This window comes from Cygnus atratus, chromosome 1 (assembly GCF_013377495.2).
Source record: "Cygnus atratus isolate AKBS03 ecotype Queensland, Australia chromosome 1, CAtr_DNAZoo_HiC_assembly, whole genome shotgun sequence".
NCBI lineage: Eukaryota > Metazoa > Chordata > Aves > Anseriformes > Anatidae > Cygnus > Cygnus atratus.
Genome location: NC_066362.1, coordinates 36,236,472 through 36,257,354, shown reverse-complemented (window position 1 = coordinate 36,257,354; position 20,883 = coordinate 36,236,472). Strand labels below are relative to the sequence as shown.

The 20,883-nt window shown below is 40.4% G+C and overlaps 2 protein-coding genes across 4 annotated transcripts in view; both read left to right on the top strand.

Annotated features, from left to right (window-relative positions):
- On the top strand, positions 1 to 20,807 carry GNS (glucosamine (N-acetyl)-6-sulfatase). The gene is made up of 14 exons (XM_035544079.2): positions 1 to 314; positions 536 to 595; positions 1,246 to 1,452; positions 2,945 to 3,010; positions 3,405 to 3,503; positions 5,941 to 6,108; positions 9,862 to 9,944; positions 11,327 to 11,445; positions 11,979 to 12,082; positions 12,456 to 12,557; positions 13,774 to 13,881; positions 14,562 to 14,672; positions 16,230 to 16,390; positions 17,216 to 20,807. The coding sequence occupies exons 1-14, from the start codon at positions 162 to 164 to the stop codon at positions 17,289 to 17,291; spliced, it is 1,617 nt and encodes a 538-aa protein (XP_035399972.1). The 5' UTR covers positions 1 to 161; the 3' UTR covers positions 17,292 to 20,807.
- Positions 1 to 20,883, top strand: part of RPL18A (ribosomal protein L18a) — a 220,411-nt gene that overhangs the window by 18,548 nt on the left and 180,980 nt on the right. The gene's annotated exons all lie outside the window — the stretch shown is intronic.

Genomic DNA, 20,883 nt, shown 5'->3' with positions numbered 1-20,883 from the left:
GGTGGGCGGGCGCGGCCATGGCGGGCGGGCGGTACCGGGCTGCGTGACCCGCCCCCCGCTCCGCCGCTCATCTGCCGGGGGCGGGGCGGGGCCGCGCGGTGGTCCCCGGGGCTCGGCAGCCTCAGCTCCGCTCCCCTCAGCTCCCTCAGCACCCCGCCGCCATGTCCCCTCCTGCTCCCGCAGCAGCGGCCCAGGGGCTGGTGCTGGCCGCGCTGCTGGTGCTGAGCCCGGCGCCGAGCCCGGCGCAGGCGGCGCGGAGGCCCAACGTGGTGCTCGTCCTCACCGACGACCAGGACGTCTTCCTGGGCGGCATGGTGAGCCCGGCACGGAGGGGGGGGGTGTTGTGGTAAACCCCGAGGGGAGCGGGGCTTCGACACCGTGGGGCAGAAAATGTGGCGTCCCCTGACGGGCTGGTGTCACCCGTGTGAGGGCAGGGGGAAAACAGGCGCAGGGCGGCTGTGGGAGCTGGGCCCAGCCCTGTCGGCGGCTGGTGGCACCCGGCTGCGGCCTCACGGCGCCCTCACCTCTCTTGCAGACCCCCCTGAAGAAGACCAACGCGCTCATCGCGCAGATGGGAGTCACCTTCGTGAACGCGGTGAGTGTTTGCGTTACCTCTCTGGGCCGCTCAGGTGTGTGTGTCTGTGCTTAATCCAAAATTTCAGAGCCTGTGAACTTCTACAAATCCGTATATATGCGTCTGGTTTCTTTAATACCTAACTACTCTTAAGTCTCAAAATATACGTAACTGAAAGCCACGCTCAGAGTCTTATAGGGGAAAATTTCACTTCCTAAAAGTACTCTGGGTTAACTTCCTTAGCCAGTGAAGTAAAACTGCCTAGTAAGTATTTTTATTATAATCTAAGAAGCTTTAAAAAAAGCTACTTAAAACTTTTAGCTTTCTGTGCGTTGATAACACGCTTCAGTCATTCTATATTCTAATACATCATCGTGTCTAAAGTAACGTAGTGAATCAACTGGTAAGCAGTATTTGTGATACAGGGGATGGGGGTGGAGGCCGTATGCTGGAGAAACAAAAAACTGGTTTCACGTGCAGCGTTTCACTAGTGAAAATAGTTGGGGTGTAATTCTTTGCCTCCAAAAAGGAGAATATAATATCTTGTGCAGTTTTAAAGCCGTTGAACTTCTTAATCAACCTATTGTCTGATGTTTCAAACGTGTAAATTTTAAGGAAAAAAATATTCCACAATATCAATCGTGTATCTTTTCATCCTGCTTTTTTTCCAGTATGTTCCCAGTGCACTTTGCTGTCCCAGTCGCGCTAGCATTTTAACAGGAAAATACCCTCATAATCATCACGTTGTCAATAACACTCTGGAAGGAAACTGTAGCAGCAAGTCATGGCAGAAGATTCAAGAGCCGTATACCTTCCCAGCCCTGCTCAAATCTATGTGTGGCTATCAAACGTTCTTCGCTGGAAAGTATTTGAATGAGGTATTATGTGCTTATGTTTCTACTGTTTGTATACATTTCTAAAATATTCAGTGATTTTTATATTCATAATGAATGACATATTCCCAAAATATTTAAAATGGATACTTGGATAAACAATTTTCTGTACTGAAACAGGGTAAATAAGATGCATAGTTCAAATCTGGAACTTAACTTAGTTAAAGTCAGATTCTTAGTTCCCTGAATGTTTTTAAAAGTTGATTGTGAAAGGATCCAAAGGTTTTTTTCAGTGTGTTCAGATGCATTAATTGCTAGAGATGATTCATTTTAAGACTGTAGGAAATAAATGACTGGCATGTAGTATCTATGAAGAATGCCATCAGGCCAGCACCATAGGTGTTAGAACAGTTTTACTTAAAGACAAAAATAGGTCTGTCTCGCTGTTCCTGATGTATCTCCTTGAATCAGGACTACTTTCTTTTTAGCAGTTAACGTGCTATTTTAAATATTAAAAGTTCACTGAAGTAAACTCACTGGGATTAGTGGAGCTGTCTGCAGAGGTTACTCCACACTTTTTATTAAATTGCTTGTGTGTGCATGCACCTTCTGTATTTTTCCCTATTTTCAGCTAAACTGTGGTTCACAGTAGTTTATGGTAAGCTTTAAAATTCATCACTAATAATCTAAGATGAGGTGTGGTTCTTGTGTGATGGAGTTGTATTTAGAGCTAGATGACTTAGAGTTCTTAACAGCATTATTGTCCTTGCATCTCTTGGTGGAAAATGGCGGTATAATAAAATAATGGAACGTGAGCATTCATCGCCAGGCACAAGTGTGTCTCTACTGAAGTTCCTGATGTGACTAGAGGCAGGAAGGCTTGTTTGGCTTCCTTTGAGCATCCCTTGACTCAGCATAATCTCCTGTCCCTGCAGTAAGGGGAGCCATGTAGATGGCAGAGGACAGCGCTGAGAAGACGTGCTGTGTTGCTCTGAGGCATCCTCTGTTTTAAATTTGGCACTCGTTCAGCCGTTGGTTTCCTTTTTGCTGGCTTCAGGGCTGGTTGTTGTGGATCATTTGGCACTAAGATGACAGCAGCTAGCACTGCTTTAAGTTCACACCAGCTCTTCAGGCAGGATGATGGAGGCTGTTAGTTTATGTGAAGTCATCTTTAATCTCTTCTGAACTGTTAGCACAAAACCCGAGACTGTCTCATTGCATGTTTTGATCATATCTTATTACACGATGATTTATTGTGTGTTCTGTAGGATTTCTGCATACATTCACGTGCAGAGTAGAAGGGGGAATGGAATTTAAATTTTATTGGTGAGTCCCTAATAGGTTAGTTACCTTAACCCTTATCTCTTTAACAGGCTGTACATACACTCTTATGTACGAGTAGATATATTTCTTCTGAAGTTGAATTTGGCTTATTTGGATTTCTGGCTAACATTGAATAAAGGATATGAATATGAAATGTAACTTCTAGCTTTTATTCATGATAACAGAAACTGAGTCGTGGTCTGTCTTTTTTCAGTATGGAGCAGAGGATGCAGGGGGAGTTGGCCATGTCCCTCCTGGATGGAGTTTTTGGTACGCTTTGGTATGTGACTTGTTTTTAATATACTTAATTTTGGTAGCTTTGGAATCCAACTCATGTTCTAACTTTGCTGGTCGTGAAACAGCAGCCACAGCATCTAACAGCTTAACATAAATCTTACTGTCTTTTCTCTACGTCATGTCAGTCCATTGGCTTTCACAAGGACTGCTCCTACTCAGATGTCTGGGGAAAAACCCCAATTTGTAAAGCCAAAGCAGTGTAAGATAACACTGCGATATGTGCTGTTGTTGGGGACCAGTTTTGAGAATTCTTGGTCTGTCCTTCTGACAAATGCGTGTAACATATTTGATGAATGCTTGTTGGGAGTTCTTCTTGGTTATTCTAAGTAATCAATGTTGCTCTGTAGAAAAATGCGTGTAACTTTTCTTTTTCACAGGAGAAAAATTCCAAGTACTACAACTATACTCTTTCAGTAAATGGCAAAGCACGAAGGCATGGTGAAAACTACAGCGTAGATTATCTGACAGATGTACTGGTAAGAAATTTCACAACGTCTGTGTCACAAAAGCTGCTTATGACCAGATAATGTCTCATGCTGGGGGCTTGAGCGGGGCTGGGGATGGCAATTCGTTAGTTCATAAATACTGCATGATTGTGCGGTCATGGTCATAGGCAGACATTAACCAGCAAAACAAGGTTCACACGAGATTGTGTGAATTTAAAAATGACACATTCATGCACATGAGGTGTGAAAAGGAAATTGGTTTCAACTGTCCATTTGCTACCAGTAACCTCAGTGCGAGGTTACTAATGACTGCTGTGGTACGTGAGGAACGTGATGGATACAAGCCATGTCTTAAATTACTTCACAGAAGGATGTATTTCATTATAGTACTCAACCTCTGTAACAGATTAATTGCACCAAAATTTCAGTAGGAAATTAAGCATGTAAAAGTAACTTGGTGCTGTTCTGTTTGGTAGGTATTACAATGTGTCAATGTCTTGTCGCCCTTAACTACATCAAACAGATAACTTAGGCATATCAAAGGCTAATTAATGCACCGTGGAGCGTGAGGGCAACTTTTCTGCCAAAATGTGTTGGCAACTATGAAGCCTTTAGCCTTTTTATCCTTTTGAGACAAAGAAAAGTAATAAAGAAAGTTAAAAGAGATATAAGATACTTAAAGGAAAGTTGTAAGAGTTAGTTTTAGTTCTCTTGAGGCCCTGTTTAGCAAGTACCTTGGGTTTTGTTTGTTTTTTTTTTTCTGTTGCTTCCACCCCCTCATCTCCCTGCAAAAGCTGGAGTCTTAAGTTAGTGTTCTGTTACAGTATGTTAATTGGCATTCCTGAGAGCTTGCATGCTCAGGAAAACTCTTCCCTGAAGTCTCCTGAAGCAGTAAGTTTGTGGTCTTCTGTTGAGACTCTGAGGTTCATTGCCAGTTTTTTAAACCTGGACAACTGCTTACTAGGGACAGAAATGATTGATGTTTCTTAGGGCATGTAACAGCTGTCTGATTACATTTAGATTTACAGTGGCTAAAGCTAGATTGGAATTGATAAGCCAGAAGTGAGTTAACTGTTCTGTTACTGGCATTGTATCGGTCTTATTGATCCTTCAGTAGCTCATAAGCATTTCAACTGACAGATTGCTCATAAACTTCTTAGCTGTGGTGGGTTGCCTGTCGATACAGCAGTATATGATGATTTTCAGTGTGTTGCATTCTAACTTCTGCCTATAGTTACCAAATATGTATTCACCATTTCAAATTAGTGTTTGAGTTCAATTCACTGTGTGGGTGTTGCACACCACACCTCTGCTGCCAGATGTGTGGCAATAGAGACCACCAGGAAAAAGCTTAAGTAGCTTATGCGAAGTTTGTGTGTTGCTTGATGGGCTGAGCAATCTCCTTGTCCTAAGGACATCCAGGTGATGCAGTGTAGTATTAAGAATCTGAACACCTGGATCTGTCTAGTACAGTTTAAGCTCCTAACTAGCTCAGACTAGTTCTGAGTTTGCCTCCTTCACACAGTTCTTATCCTCCCTTAAGTCTGTAGTTATATACTTGAAGTCCAGTCCCTGTTGCTTAGCTGTGGAAGTTAGGAGGAAGGAAGAGGAGGTTGTATAAGCAGGGAATTCCTAGTGTTTCCTTTATTCCAGAGGATGAGAAGGAAATCTCAGGGATATACTAATCAGACAGGAAAAGAAAACATTGCAGGATCTGAATAGTGGAGAACTCACCAGCAAGTAGTATCTTTGAAGCCTTCCCCCAGTCAATCTTAGAAATTAAAGCCGAAATGAAACTCAGTCTCCTCGAACTGGCGACTTGAAGTTGGGCATAGACTGAAGTGAAAATGAAAGTACAGTGACTTGGCATGAGTGGTAGGAATCTGGCACTGTGCTTCACCTTAGAGCTTCTGGTTTCACCAGCACAGATGTGGCACCCCTTAGAGAGTGGGAGTTGACTGCATCGTGAGCATACACTATAAACAGTGGAGCAAAATAACTTTTTCAGAACTTTTGCTACTTCATAAGACAACTGAATCTGACAGACTGTGATCTGTCAGGCATGAGATGGCATTCTGAGAGCCTCAAAGACTCAGACTATATTAAAGTTGCAATTTTACTCAGTGACAGGAGGCTTCAAGTGGATTTTGTTGAGATGTGGAGTAGGTGCATGAGAAGCTGGAGTCGTCCTTTGCATCCTTTTGAGCTTTCTAGGCCTAAATAATGTAAAGGTCTAAAGCAGAATGCTGTTCAGAGATGTGGGACAAAGAATTTAGCACTTGGTTTTATTTTATCGGGAGCTGCTGTTTTGGATGCTTGTAGATGGGCAAGTAATAAGCTTCTGAAGTGGCGCAAACGTTCCCAGTACTACCAAGCTCTTAACTGTTTTGCATGCCTAGTTTGGGTTTTTTGAGTACATTTTACCTTTGAAGTTACGACTTATTTTCTTCAACAAAACTCTTCACAGGCCAACATGTCATTGGACTTCTTGGAGTACAAATCTAATTTTGAACCTTTCTTCATGATGATCTCAACCCCAGCACCACACTCACCTTGGACAGCTGCGCCACAGTACAAGAACAGCTTTCAGAACGTCAGTGCGCCAAGAAACAGCAATTTCAACATTCACGGAAAGGTAAGCTACCCTGCGAGGTTGTTCCACTAGTTTGTGAGAGCAGTAGGCAGCGACCCTGACTTGCATGTTAAATTTAAACAGAAGAATAGGCCAATGCAATGACTGCTGGTTGTTTAGTTATTTTAATCACCCTTTACGTGTAAGGTATGTCTATTGTGACTTAGGTTTTGCACATTGATGTCTTGTAAATAAAAAAAAAAAAAGTCAGTGGCAGAAATAACATGGTTTAATAGAATAATGATTGATAAGCGGGGGAAAAAGTTAATTCCTTGTCCAGTTTCCAGGTCGTCCTGAAGCACTTCGTGTTCTTTCATTGCTTTTCAGTGTGTCCAGGAGAACACATAGGTGGTGTGCTACACAAAGGCTCAGAGGAAGAATGAGAACGCAGTCTTCTGCGCATGCCTGCTCATGTGGGTGGGATGGTCCTTTGCTCGAGCTCATAGCAAAGCTGCCCCCAACTTGACCAGCTTATCAGGCCAGCCAGCAGGCTTTGTGAAATTGTGAGCTGCAGGGCCCAGGGTCATAAAGGTCTTTGAGAATTTGGCTTTCGTTTGTTGAAATAACTTGTAACCAGAATCGCTCAGCCTAGCGTTACAAACTCAGACAGGTTTGTCACAGGCCAGTACCTTCCACTGCTGGGAACCTTAGCCGTGTATAGTCTAGCTTACACTAATCTGCTGCTTTTGCTTCCGCTTATTGGTAGAGTAAGCCACAAACAGTTAATCTGGTGAGATATTTAATTTGTGGGGTTTGGTATTTTTCTGGTCCAATTAGTCTCAAATGCAGACCTTACTGCACTTCACCGTTTAACTTACGTCAAGATTTCACTTGGAAAAATACACTTAAAGGGCAGAAAACACCTCCCAGGCAGGAGAAGAGGAAACTGTGAGAAACAGCAGTGTGAGCACCAAGGTCATTGAAGAAGGAGGGGAGGAGGAGGTGCTGCTCCAGGCACCAGAGCAGAGATTCCCCTGCAGCCTGTGGAGAGGCCCATGGTGGAGGAGGGAAAAGCATGAGGGAGCAGCAGAGACATGCCGTTAGGGACTGACTGCAGCCACCCATTCCTCATCTGCTGGGTGGGGGACAGGGGAGGTCGGGAACACAGCTGGGTATGAGGAAAAGGGCAGAGGGGAAGGCAGTGGATGAATTTCTCTTTTTCATTGATCGTTGGACTTGATCTTGAAGTCTTTTTTCCATTTAAAAAAAAAAAAATCCTCAACTTTCGTAGCCTGCGTTATTGTAATAACTGAATGCTTTCAAAGGTGTGAGCTAGAAATAACTTGACCAGTGAAGTTAGCACCTAGCCAAAAAAATACAACTTGGGAGGTCGCTTATGTGAAGCAAAAGCTCTGCATGTGCTTGTATAATACAAAGCAAAATGACAGACTTATTTAATGTTTGGTAGGTAATATCCGTGGGTGCAGCAATCTTGCTAGGTTTCACAACAGGAATGGACTAGCACTGCCTATCTTTCTAGACATAAAAAAGCTCCGGTCATTAACAGCGTGCATTTCTTTAGGTGGTAACGTCATAATCTTCAAGCCTAGCTCTTTTTTGAGCTTCGCTGTTTTCTGGGGCAAGTGCAATTCCTGCCATAGTAATAAACGTATGCTTTGGCTCAGACCCTCAAGTCGCTGATGTTGTAATGTTTGCTGGGCAATCTCGCATTGTGTAGTCTTGCATTTTACAGCCTTGATACCTGAATCAACATTGCCTAGCTTCCTTGTGTAGGATGTGGGCAAGAGGTACTGAAAGGAGCAGCGTAGGTGGAATCTCTGCGTAACGAGTAGGATTTGAGTTCTCATCACGCTGGCCAGTGATGTGTACTCTGCTTTCTGCTTAGGATCCTCAGCAATGAACTATACCAAGTGGTAGGCAGCTGTCTGGTTTCCCAAGCAAGGCTCTTGATACTCTGGGTGAGTGGTCTAAGAAAGCTTTTCCTGAGAGAAGTTGACCGAGATGTGTGTCAGGTATTTCTCTCGCATGGATTGTTTTCCCTGCAAGCTGGAGCACAGCTGTGTCCAGATTCTGCTGGCAAGACAGGGTGTTCTGTCTCAAGGTCTTGTAAACTTTCTTTTAGAATGGGACACAGGGAGGCAGCAGGACAGGTGGAGAGCTTTGTGCATGATGTGGTGAAAGAAACTCAACAGGGAAACAAATTTGAGGGCAGCACATCAGTATGAAGTCTATTGAAATCCACAAGGGTGTTAAGGTGCTGTGTGAAGTTTGTGAAACTCAAAGAGAAAGCTAGGAATATCAAAATACCCCAGAAAAGAGGGATTCCTATTTCACAGCAATAGAAACAAAGCACAGTTGTGCCTTGGGGAGGACCTTTCCCAAGTCCACCTCCTGAGAAAGGTGTCCGCACAGGTGACATTGCTGGATCCTTCATTTCCTGAAGAACTTGTGCTGAGCTGGGGATGGGGGTTGTGATGTCTGTCCTTACTTTTGCACTCCTGACCAACACGTAAGCCCTAGGCGTTTGGTCTTGATGATGCCATCAGTTTTCTTGCCGAGATGGAGGTAGCATCTGTCCAGAGAATTGCTTTACAACTGCCACAAGCAAGATCTGATACAACTGAGTTAAAATAAACTGGGCATGATACCAGTTCTCCATGCCAAAAGTCTTTTCTTCGGTCTGCAAAACACAGAACAGGGAAACTGCAGAAGATGAGTCACTTCATTGTGAGTCCTTAAAGCCTTCTGAACCCTCTCAGTCATTCACTTGTGACAGGAGGGAAATTGCATAACTAGAGGCTCTGGAGAGGAGTGACCAGCTAAATATAGGCTCAAGCTGGAGATGAGGAGTGGGTCATGTCTGACTTAGTAAACAAAAAAGTGTAAAGTTGCCTTGACATGACTTTCTCCTTTATTCTGCTCCCCACTAATACTAACCTTCAGCCTGTTCACAACAGCCCTTCCCATGCATTTATACAGTGCCTGACCCAGCTCAGGCTGGTGCTTCAGGATGTGCAGCTATAAGTTTTCATATGAAGAGTTTGATCATCTCTCTTACTTGGGGAAGCAGGGGTGAGGGGAGAAGGGAAAGGGCTGTTTCTGAAACTTGGGGATGAAAAATAATAACGATTCAGCAAAGAAACACTCTTTCTGGAATAAAAAAATCCAACTAAACTTGGGATGTTTTTCCCTCAAATTTGGGATGTTTTTCTCTCCGTAGTCTCCAGCCCTGAGTTCATAGGCTACTGAGAATCTGATAGTGGCCGATCTTTCTATAACCTGTCCATAAATTAGATAGTCCTAATTGCAGACATTTCTCCCCATTTCTCAACTTATGCTAGGATGCTCCCAAGTATCAGTCCCAAAAGAACCTTACTTTGACAACCATATCCAATTTTATAATGCTGCACAATCCTTCAGACTTTTTTTTCCTATCAGACCTGTATCAGGCTTCTTCCTGAATTTTGGTAGCTATTGAAACTTTGTTTTGGAGGGCTTTCCCTAGCAGTTTGCATGAATTCTTTCCTGGACTGCTTTGCAAATATTCACAGCTATTTTTTTGTCAAAGGACCAAGCACAATGGAGCTGTAACATGTTCTCTCTTGCAACTTAGGTCTTACGTAAACCAAAACTGGAGTCAGGTCATTTTGATAGTATTACCTAGCTATTTCACAGGAATCATGTGGATGTTTTACCCTAAACAAGATTTATTTTGTAATCAGCCTAACAAAGGTTTAAAAGCTGATACAAACCTTTTCTTGTTCTTCTCTTCTACCCTGATCTGTCTTTCTTTAGAACAAGCACTGGTTAATTCGACAAGCAAAGACTCCAATGACTAACTCTTCAATACAGTTTCTTGATGATGCTTATAGAAAGAGGTAAGAATTTTTTTTGTTGTTGCTTAAAATTTTTGCTCAAAACTTGTCTTGTTTTTGGTTTCATGTTTTTTTGTTCCTTTTTTTAAAGGGCTGTAATAAGTCTGACAATAGATGTTGAGTTACCTGTAATAGTTGTCATTTGTCTCAACACATCTGACTTTAAGTTTACTTTTTGCAAAGAAAATTGTAATTGACTTTGGAAATATTTTTCTCCTAAATCATAGAAAGACATCGTGCTTGGTGTCTTTACTGCTTTTGTTTCGATGCACGATACATTTTCAAAAATAATAATAAAAAAGACACAATTCTCTACTTTGGAAGCACTTGAATTCCAGATTCTTATGTGATGTACATGAAATACCAATTTATCAGCCAGCTAATTTCATTAATGTTGGCTCTGTCTGTTTCTTAGTCCCATCTTTTCAGGCAGGAATATCTGTAATAATTCTGACCATCTAAGGCAAGTGCTTGATTCCCTTTTTATAAGGGGTTGGAGAAAGTGGGGAGGGAATGTGAAGATACAGCTTGTTCCCTTACTATAAAGAAAGGTGTATTTGTTTACATTGTAGGTTTCTGAAAGAAATGTTAGCTTAACTTTAAATGTTAAACTTCATTTTGAGCAGTTATCAGGCATTAGTTTGTTGCTTTGGAGGTGGAAGACCAGGCTTTATTTTTTTTTTTTTTAGGCTCTTGCTTTATAAAACGTGAAGGCAAAATTATGCAGTAATCTTAAATAAAGCCTGGAGACAACAGGATCTAAGAATTAAATAACTCCAGTTAATTCAGCATAATACTAGTCTGAGAAGAAGTCTTATTGTTGACCTACTGGAAGCGTTCTCAATGACAGACCCCATGACAAAGGAAAGAATAACCTGTGACTGTTCAAGGCTTTTAGATATTCTGGAATAACAGACCCTGATACTACATAATACAAAATAACTGACGTGCTTTCCAGGCAGAAAGGATCCCTTAGAGAAAATTAAATTATTGAAAGACTTGTATTTTAGTATTAAAAATTAGATATAAAGAACTAATAACAAATGACCTTGTAGGAGATAACTCTGACTCTTTGTTACTGTGTTGCTTCAAAGTTGGTCCTGGCTGTCTCCAGATAAGATAAGAAGTAATCATCATTTTGACGTCTTTCTCAGACACTGCAGAATAAAATCAACAAGAACTGAAGACAAACAGTCCGTTTCTATCTTAAGCTGCAGCCTCAAAAAGTACAGAATAGTAATCTATGAAGTTTGTTTTCAGAATTTGCAAATAAAATAATCTGCTTACAGTGCATACACTACTAATTTAGAGCAACATGAATGCCCCAAGAGTCAGAATTATTCTAAATTTTTCATTTTCATGTGAATTGCTTTGTTTCTGTATAGGTGGCAAACTCTTTTGTCAGTAGATGACCTGGTGGAGAAACTAGTGAAGAAATTGGAATTCCATGGAGAACTGGATAACACATACATCTTCTATACATCAGACAATGGCTTCCATACTGGTAAGGTTTTAACTGCTTACTGAACGTTTGTAGAAGATCCAGAAATCACACGTAACATGTCACTCTTGTGGCCGCTCCAGAAAATGGGAACAGCAGCTGTGGAAAACTGTAGACATGAGAAGTACCGATGTGAATTGCAAAACATTCTGCAGTTGCAGTGTGGAGTGTTTGGCGATATTTCTTGGTTTGTTTGGGTGTTTGTGTTTTGTTGGTTTTCAGCATTACTGTCTACTGCTAAAATTAGATAGAAATGGAGGAAGGATCTCTGTAGAGTTGACCAATAAATATCTGTCTCAAAGACCTATCTCTACATCAAGTTGCACAGCTGAATATGTGGTATCTAAGCTGTTAATCCTTGAGATATGTCTTACAGGAACTGACAGCTTCAAAATGTCCTCTACTTTGTTAATGTAGTTGATGTTAAGAACCTCTCCTGACTTCTTAAAATTGGTTGCTGGAAATTGAGTAACACAAGACTCTTTCTAGATATAAAACAATAACCCGTTTAACTTTCTCCCTTTTCTAACATGTAGGCCAGTTTTCTTTGCCAATAGACAAACGGCAGCTGTATGAGTTTGATATCAAAGTTCCACTGCTAGTTCGAGGACCAGGGATAAAACCAAATCAGACAAATAAGGTAGGTAAGAAGTGAAGACACAATACTGCTCTGCTCCTGTTGTTTCACAGTTACCCACTTTATATCATTTAGAAATTATTGCCTACATGGGGTGGTAGAAAATGCAAAGACCTTATTTAAAAAAAAAAAAAAAAGCTCTACAACCTTGCTTGAATCAGTAAAATTAAGTAATTGCAGGCTGTAGAAATAAATTAGGTGTGGAAATCACTTTCTGAAGGCCCTTGCATTGCTTGTGGATGTTACAGGTTCTATTAGACAATGAAGATGAAATTAAGTACTTGTGATTTTTAGATACACGCTAAAATTTAGAAGTCTCATTATTTTATCTGTTAGGTTCTGTTCTTCTGAACTAACAGTTTTCCTCACCCTGCAGATGCTTGTTGCAAATATTGATTTGGGTCCCACTATTCTGGATATTGCAGGCTACGACTTGAATAAGACCCAGATGGACGGAATGTCACTATTGCCGCTGTTGGTAAGTAGATGGACAGGGATTGTAACCAGTAATTGTTGTAGGGGTTATTCAAAGTGCATACCGTTCCCTTCAACGGACTTGTAGTTCATATTCTTCCCTTGTTTACTTTTACAGATTATTCATAGCTTGCGGGGAGGGAGAGGGGGTGTTGGTATGCTGTTTAAATGCAGGTATATTTTGATAAGCACTACAGCTTTGTGGTAGTTTTGTAACCAAAACTTGTCATCCTTTGGCTAATCCTGCCGTACATAAAGAACTCCTATTATGAAGGCTGTGTGTTATTTCCAGTTTGCACTATCGCTTGCCTTTCCCTTAGGATTTTTCAGTATAGACATAAGAGAAAAGTAGGCTGTTTTTACTGACATCTTTGGTTTGCCTCAGTTTTCAGCAGAACTAGTGGTTCCCCCTAAAACTCTGCAAAAATGCAGGTGGTTTCATAAAGTGAACCTGACCTTTCCACTAAGCGAGCAGAAGCCTACTTAAATAAAGCTGCTTGTAGTTGATCCTTTTAGTTTTAATTAAATTTAGTCTATAAATTGAAGACAGCTTACTTGGAAATGTAGGAGATCATCTAGATTTAAAACAGTGCTTTGCTATTAAAACCTTGTATCCCAACCTTAAGCTGTTCATTAGATGGAAGCAGATAAAAGGTATCTAGTTTAAACTCCGACAAGCAAAAATGTGAAACTCGTTTCACTGCTTATATCTGTGATGGTGCTGTATATTAACCTTATAATTCTTTCCCCCGCTCTATCTTTTAAAATGCGTCTACAAATAGAGCAGCTTAAAACTTAGTTGCTTCTTAAAGCTGTTTATCTTTTACGCTAAGGCTATCTTTTTCCATCTGTTGTGGTCATCTGATATAAATCAAAGAAAGAGAAACAGCCTTGTTACAGGGATCTTGTCTGTAATACAGTAGTTTCTATTCGTGTGGCTCATGTTTTGTACTGCTGCATGATTGATCCCTTATAACTTGAAGATGGTACTTTAGTACCCTTTTTATAAAGGTTTAGGGTTCTTTGATTGGATCCTCGTCTTCTAACTACCCAAGGCATTCTAACCTAAGACTGAATATTATTTTAAGACTGACTCAAACTAGGGACCATGACTCAAACTGCCTTTTAAACAGTGAATAGAATTTATTTTCCCAGGCATGGAACATTTCTTCTCTTTCACAGTTCAGTGAATATTAAGTCATGTTAACCTCTTGTCCTAGAGAGGAGACAAAAATGTGACATGGAGATCAGACTTCTTGGTGGAGTACCAAGGAGAAGGATATAACGGCAGTGATCCTACCTGTCCTGGCCTAGGACCTGGTGTCACAGTAAGTAGGGCAAGATTTGTTTAATATTAGAAAATAGCAGCTGACTTAAAGCTCTGATTGTTCTGTGGGCTAACCTGGTTCTAGAAGCAAGTTTCCAGTGTCTTGGTAAGCAGGGGCTAGCTCTGTAGGTGCTGCGCAGCATTTAAGAATCGGGGAGACATCCAGCCATGCGGAACTGATGTGTCCACATGACCATACAGAACAGTTGCCCTTTTAGTGGGAATCTACGGGGCCGGTGGGCAGAAGAAATATCCAGAAGGGAGTGGACTGGACAAAATGGCTGGCAGCGACATCTTCCTTCTAGAGTTCCAGTGGCTTGTCACACAGTACAATGTTACAGCTTTTTAAGTCCCTACCTGCTTTCTGAATCAAAGTTTCCTTTAAGGAAAGCATCCCTTTTGTGGTGTATTTAGTAGTGCGTTTTGTACTATTCTCTTTAGCGTGCATACACAAGCTTCCCAGACAAAATGCATTTAATCACGGTGACTTCATTAACAATACTTCCTCAAGAAGAGCTGACCTTTGCATAACATCCCCAGTGGACACTTGTTAGACTAAGATCCAGGTGTTCATTAATTAACTGCATTTGGCTTGAGCTGGTATAGACGCTAGGGAAAGGATTGCTAGTTCATCTTTATTTTTCCCTGATCTCAAGTATTTGTGAACTGCTTACTTCACAGCACTGCTTCCCAGACTGCGTCTGTGAAGACTCCTATAACAACACATACGCTTGTGTAAGGACGATGTCAACTTCGTGGGATCTGCAGTACTGCGAGTTTGATGACCGGGAGGTGAGTCTCTAACAGACCTTAGCTGTTCACAGCTGTGCGAGTGGTTGCCCACAGTCCCGTCTGCTCTCAGCATTTGCATAAAGTAATCTGAAAAGCAGATTAGCGCTGCTTGCAGGACAAGCAGTAAAGTATTTAACTACTGATGAGAATGTTTGACCAAAACTTTGTGGTGAGATGGGGAGGCAGGTGGGAGGGCAGCACGGGAATAGCCTAACTATCACTTTTGCTTCCTGGTATTACTTAACAGCCTATGGGGGAGCTGTTTTGAGGCTGGATTCAGTTCCCATTTTTGCCCTAATTCCATGTGACAGATTCCTCTGTACTGCATTTTCTGTTGCATTGTACTCTGCTGTTCTTATGTTTAACTGCAACTCTTTTCCTTGAACAGAAGCCTCAGGCTAATTCTCTCTTCTGTTGCTCACGTGTTTGCCTGTTATGGCCAAAAGTCTGTTACAACTCCGAGAAAAGTCTCTGCTGTTAGCTTAAGTTGTTTGGTTGTATGAGACGTAGTTGTCTGTTCAGAAACTGTTCACATCTCACTTGCGGAGCACCAGCTGTATGTGCAAAAGCTGGTGAGTCTCAGGGCTGGTTGCTACTTGTGCCCATTTGCAAACGGTTGTTCCAGAGAGCACACTGAGGGAAGTGTTAGGATGACAAATTCAATAAGCTGCATTGTCAGCAGATGTGCAGTAAATCAGGTATTCCCAATACCATGCTGCCACACAAAAACATCTGGTAATCTGCAAGAAACAACTTAAAGCAGGACAGCCAATCCCACAAGGTGTTTTTTTGCAGGCAGACAGCAAAAAAAGACTGTATAGGAAATAAAGATAGCAGATTCTGCACTTCATTGGTGGCTGAATTTCTGGGTCACTCAGCTTACCTGGGTCAGCTAAATTAAGGCTAACAATATTGGAAAGATGCAGTGAAGTAGTGTTTGAGACCTTGCAGTGAACCTTATAAGAAAGCTTGCAACCAGCGTCTGTCCTGATGCATCTTATCTAAGTTAGACACAACTGAGTCAGTGTTAATAGTTATCATCTGCGATCACAACTCCTACTGCAGCACAGACAAAACTCCAGCTGAATTTTTTGAGATATGTTTGACTACTGTTTGTCCCACAGACTAGTTTAGAGATTTAATGTACCAAGAAACAAATATACCCCAAAGTTGTCTAGACAAATGAAGTTCTCAAAGTACGTCCACACAACAAAAGCTTTCTTTTATTAAGGTTATTATTTGTATTCAGCATGTTTTGTACATGCAGTTAAGATGTGTCTGAGTTTGTACAGCTGGAAGTACATGATGAGCATACAGTGGTGATGTGATTGTCAGGAAATCGTATTTTGAGATCCGTTAATGAAAAAACAGCCACCTTCTCCATGGCCTTTTCCTCTGGAGTTGTAGGCTTAAGACAGGGTCCTTTAAGTGTTAAAAAGATCTGTACTGTAACAGATGGTTTTGCACCCACCTAAAATACGCCTTTTAAAAAAAAAAAAAAAAACCTGTAACAAAACTTTAGCTTTACATACACACTGTCCTGTCTATATTCAACAGGTGTTTGTGGAAGTATATAACTTGACTGCAGATCCACACCAGATCAACAACATTGCTAAAACAATTGATCAAGAAATTCTAGAGAAGATGAACTATCGATTAATGATGCTGCAGTCCTGTTCAGGAGCAACTTGCCGTACACCTGGAGTCTTTGATCCTGGGTAAGCACTGTATCGACTCATAATACTTTAAAGTATAACAATGTACTTTAAAATATATATACAAAATTCTGCATAGAAGGTATTTATGGTGAGAAAGAATATCACCAACATACATGCTTTTTAATAGAAATGGCTTCTTGATGCTTATATTTCTCAAATGCTTAACTTCTATTTTAATTTAACCTACAAAATATAACTTTATGGTATTAATTCTACTATTCTAATCTTGTCAGCCACTGACTTAGCATAGCTGTAAGCTTACAGCTGTTCTGGGTAGTCAGACACAACTGACTTCAGACTCGCCTGCAAGCAATGAAAAGCTCTGCGTGTTTCCATAGGCAGGAATTTTCCAAATACTTACTTTGATTATTCCTGGAGGTACTATTAGCAAAAAATATTTTATTGCAGGACCTAAGCTGTATGTATTAGACAGCTGTGGTAAGTAATTCTTGCTGCTTATGTCAAAATTCAGTCAGTACTCATTTGGACTGAAGCTTTTCTAAGCACTGTTTAAAATGTTCTTACAGTTGTGCCACATAAATCTGTGATTTGAGGCAGCAAATGCATCTCGTGAATGCTTAATGTTATACATACCAATATGCTGTTGGTATGTTGTAGCTCGTATTTATTTCTTTAGAGATTATCAACTCCTTAACTACGCGTCATTATAATTCAGCATACGGTAGAGACAGTCTCTCTACCTATTAGATATCGGCAGAGGAGCTATTCATGTAGCATTATATTGGACCTATTTTAGAGATCAGCTATTTCTAGAAATGACTGTTACTGTAGACTAAGTGTAACTCCCGCTGTTCCTTTCTACAGGTACAGGTTTGACCCACGGCTTATGTTCAGCAATCACGGCATTCGGGCTCGGAGGTTTTCTGCACAGTCCTTATGAAGCGTTTAAGAGCCTCTTGCAATCAGCTCCCACTGACCAGTTTCTCCAGTGATTGCAGCAGGTCTGTCTCTGAAACTCTCACTGATCGCAGCTGGAAGACTTCTGATGGGCTATTCAAACCCTGTTTGGAAGAAAACCCTTGTCTTTAGCTGGTTGCCTTGTGCAATATGTATATTTTACAGCTGAACTGTAACTCTAAATCATTAGACACAGCTAACCTGTCTTGCTCAGATATTTGATTACCACCTTTGTCTTCTAAGTACCTTTTCATATCACAGGCACAGAGGTGAATCTATGGCCTACGAATCTGAACAGTTTTTGTTCTAAAAGTCAATAAATGCATATTTGAATTAGGTTAGATAGGCAGGAGCTATTGCACAGTAATGCTCACCTATATTCAGTGTCACACACTTTCCTGAAGTTTAATGATAGGTTTCCTGTGTTGAGCTCAAAGCTGTTAATGACAATAGCAACCTAGCCCAAAATAGCATAGGGAAGGCATTAGTCAAAACTGTAGGATCTGACTAGCAAGTATCTCTTGCAGTCTAAAATCAGTATGCAAAATATCCTCTTTCAATAAGACCACTTTAAATGAGACCAGTGAATTTTGTAGATTTGCTTTGGTAGCTTGCAAACAAGAATGTAATTTCAGCCTCCTAGTTTGAAATGCTGGAATGGGTTAATATGTACTACTGAAAAAACTTAGGGTTTAATATAGGTTTCCTAGTGTGTTAATCAAAACAGAGACTAACAAGTATTCAAATAAGTGTGCCTGTGTTTTGAGCTGTTAAATCTATTTCAGTACACGGAAAGAAGTAATACTAAAACACAGAACAGGGCACCACAGTAGAGTTGATCTCTCTAACTTCCAAATGTCTTGAATTGTCTAACAAGTCATTAGATTCTTGAAGGTAAATTATTTTGAGAGAAAACTAAAATCACTGTTCACTAGAAGTTAAGGTAAGGGGGCTATTTTAGGCAGTTTAAGCTCTTTGTAGAGAGAGCTGCTTTTTGGTTGAGACATAACTACGCAATCTGCAGTAAGTGGCCTTCACATCAAAGGAGTGCACAGTAGACATCTAACTGTAGTGTGTTATCACTTGGTTTCCCTTTGGAAGGGTGGTGTTGACTTTTCAACCTTCTGATTAGGCTTATCTGAAATGCAGCTGTCACTTGTACCCAAACTTGAGTATCTTTCTGAATCTTGAAAAACACCTGAACTTGAGTTAGTATAGAACTTCTGTATAGGTTCATTAGTGAAACAGTGTGTATTTTGAAACACAAGTTCAAAGTTCGTGTTGCTTGTGTGCAAATCAGCTGTATTATCAGGCAAGATGTCTTTCCCTTGTCAAACAAACTGTGGTGCAACTCTAGTTCTTAGCCAGCTATTTTAGATCTTCTGAAGGGAGAGCATGGTGTTTTCAGTTTCTTCCACACAAAACCTTTTACCAAGGGGGAAAAAAATGATCAGGCAACAAGTATGACAATATCAGAACTGCGGAGATACCCTGATACAGACCCACATACAGGACAAAAACAGTGCTACAGTAAAATCATACGAGCTTTCCTTGCTTTTGATTCTGAAGCACAAAAGTTGCCTTTCATGTAGTTTAGTTGCAAACTTCTGTGATGGTAAGGTTTTACTCAAGCTTTTAAAAGCCCTATTTAGAGCTTTTATTTCAAAGTCAGCTCATTGTTTCAAATCTTTAGAGTGACCAAATATTTGGAGAAAAATTACTGGAAAAGGTAGTTTCTCAGCTGAAGCACCTGTATCAATGCTGAGATTTTTGGATACTCTCAAACTATTTGCATGCTTTCAGCTACTCAGGATGTTTTTTTCCTCCATTACAATTGGTAGCTTTATCCTTTTCTCTCTGTTTCTCAAGCCTTAGTATTGCCCATCAGTTTGCTTCAGACTCTTTTGTCTTTAAAAACAAAACCAAAGTTTTTCATGGTCAAGTATTTTCTTGTATCCTGAGCTAAACCTAAAGTTCATTTACATAGTGTTTTGCTCACATAATTCTAGCAAGTTAGACTTGGTCTTTGTTTAAACTTCATATTGGTAGCTGTGTGGAGGCTGGTACAAAATACACTGTTTACGTTAAACCCTCAATAGCTCTATCAAATCGAGGAGATCGTATGTAAAGTTTATACTCCTGTTAAGTTTCAGTGCAAGTAATGATTTCATTATGATGCTTCTGAATGGAAAAAAAAATCTTTGTTATGGGTACAAATACGTAACATACACTCACTTTTCTTAAAGTGATCTAAAGCCATAGTAAGCAAACTTTTCCTTTTGAAAGTTTTACTTTTTGGCTAATAAATGACATGAAAGTTGACAGTAGAATTGATATAGACTATTCAGCGTGTGTGATGAGACAAATTATTCACAGGTTTATGCAGATAGTACAAGTGCTAATTTAGTTACAGATAAAGTCGTACCCAGACTCAATAACTTACCTTCTGCACTCAGAACCACACTATACCTGAAATCTGTTGTAGGTAATATGTCATACTATAAACTCAATTTTAGAATGAAATTCTTCCTTTCTTAACCAAAAAGAAGAGAATTAGCTATTCAAGAAAATAACTTCACTCTCACTTTTGATAGAGGCTTAAGAACATACAATGAATTGAAGGAAGAACAGGAACCAACATCTGCCTGGCTTCCGTTACTTTTGGAGGAGTTTGTTGTGACTTGTCTGGTGTTTATTTCCAGGAATTATTAATTCTAAGTATTTTAACAGTCCTGAATGAACAGTATTAATTCTTAACCCTGACAATTAAAAAAATATATATCATGAAGGAATTTTAACTTGCAGCCAGATCTTAATTCCCAACCAAATGGATTTAAAGCTAAATGGTCTTCCTGGATATTCAATTTCATATGCTATTTGATCGTAGCTGTGTCTGTACCTTGTTACTGAAGGCATTTGTGTTAAATGAAGGGGCCTTACCAGTGCAGAGCTGTGTTTAAGTAAAATGTGATTTATTTTTTTTATAAGTCATTCTCAAAAGCAGAGCTGTGAACTTCAATGATCTGATGCGGTAAAGCAGATACTATGCAGGGAGAAATACAGTTAATAACTTTGACATTACCCTGAAACAAGAAACACATTCTGTACCATCACTTCAGCATAAATCAATACAGCTAGTACGTGTTTACCCAGCATAGGCTCAGTAAATTGGACTTCTGTTTGGGGAATAAAGCTGTAATGTGGACATGCATGGAAACACACAAAACAGGTGCAATACTTCTTCAAGCAATCAACTTAAGTTTGAGACTGATTATACATTTCCTCATAATGAAACAACTGTCAGTTTTGTTATGATTCAATTAAAGTGAATCTTATTCGTATTCCTTTTCTCTGTATGTGAGCATACTTTGCTGTAGCATGTTGTGAGCATACTTAGTTTCTGCTGTTTGAACGTTTGTTTAGAAAGTGCCCTTCCAGAGGACCCTGTTCACTGCTGCACTTTTGGGAAAAGAAAAAATAAACTGCCTATCAAACTTCTTATCTTTGTTACTGAACTTCAATTAAAGCTTTCCAAAGGATCACGCTGCGTCGCTTTTCTAAAGACGGACTTCTGA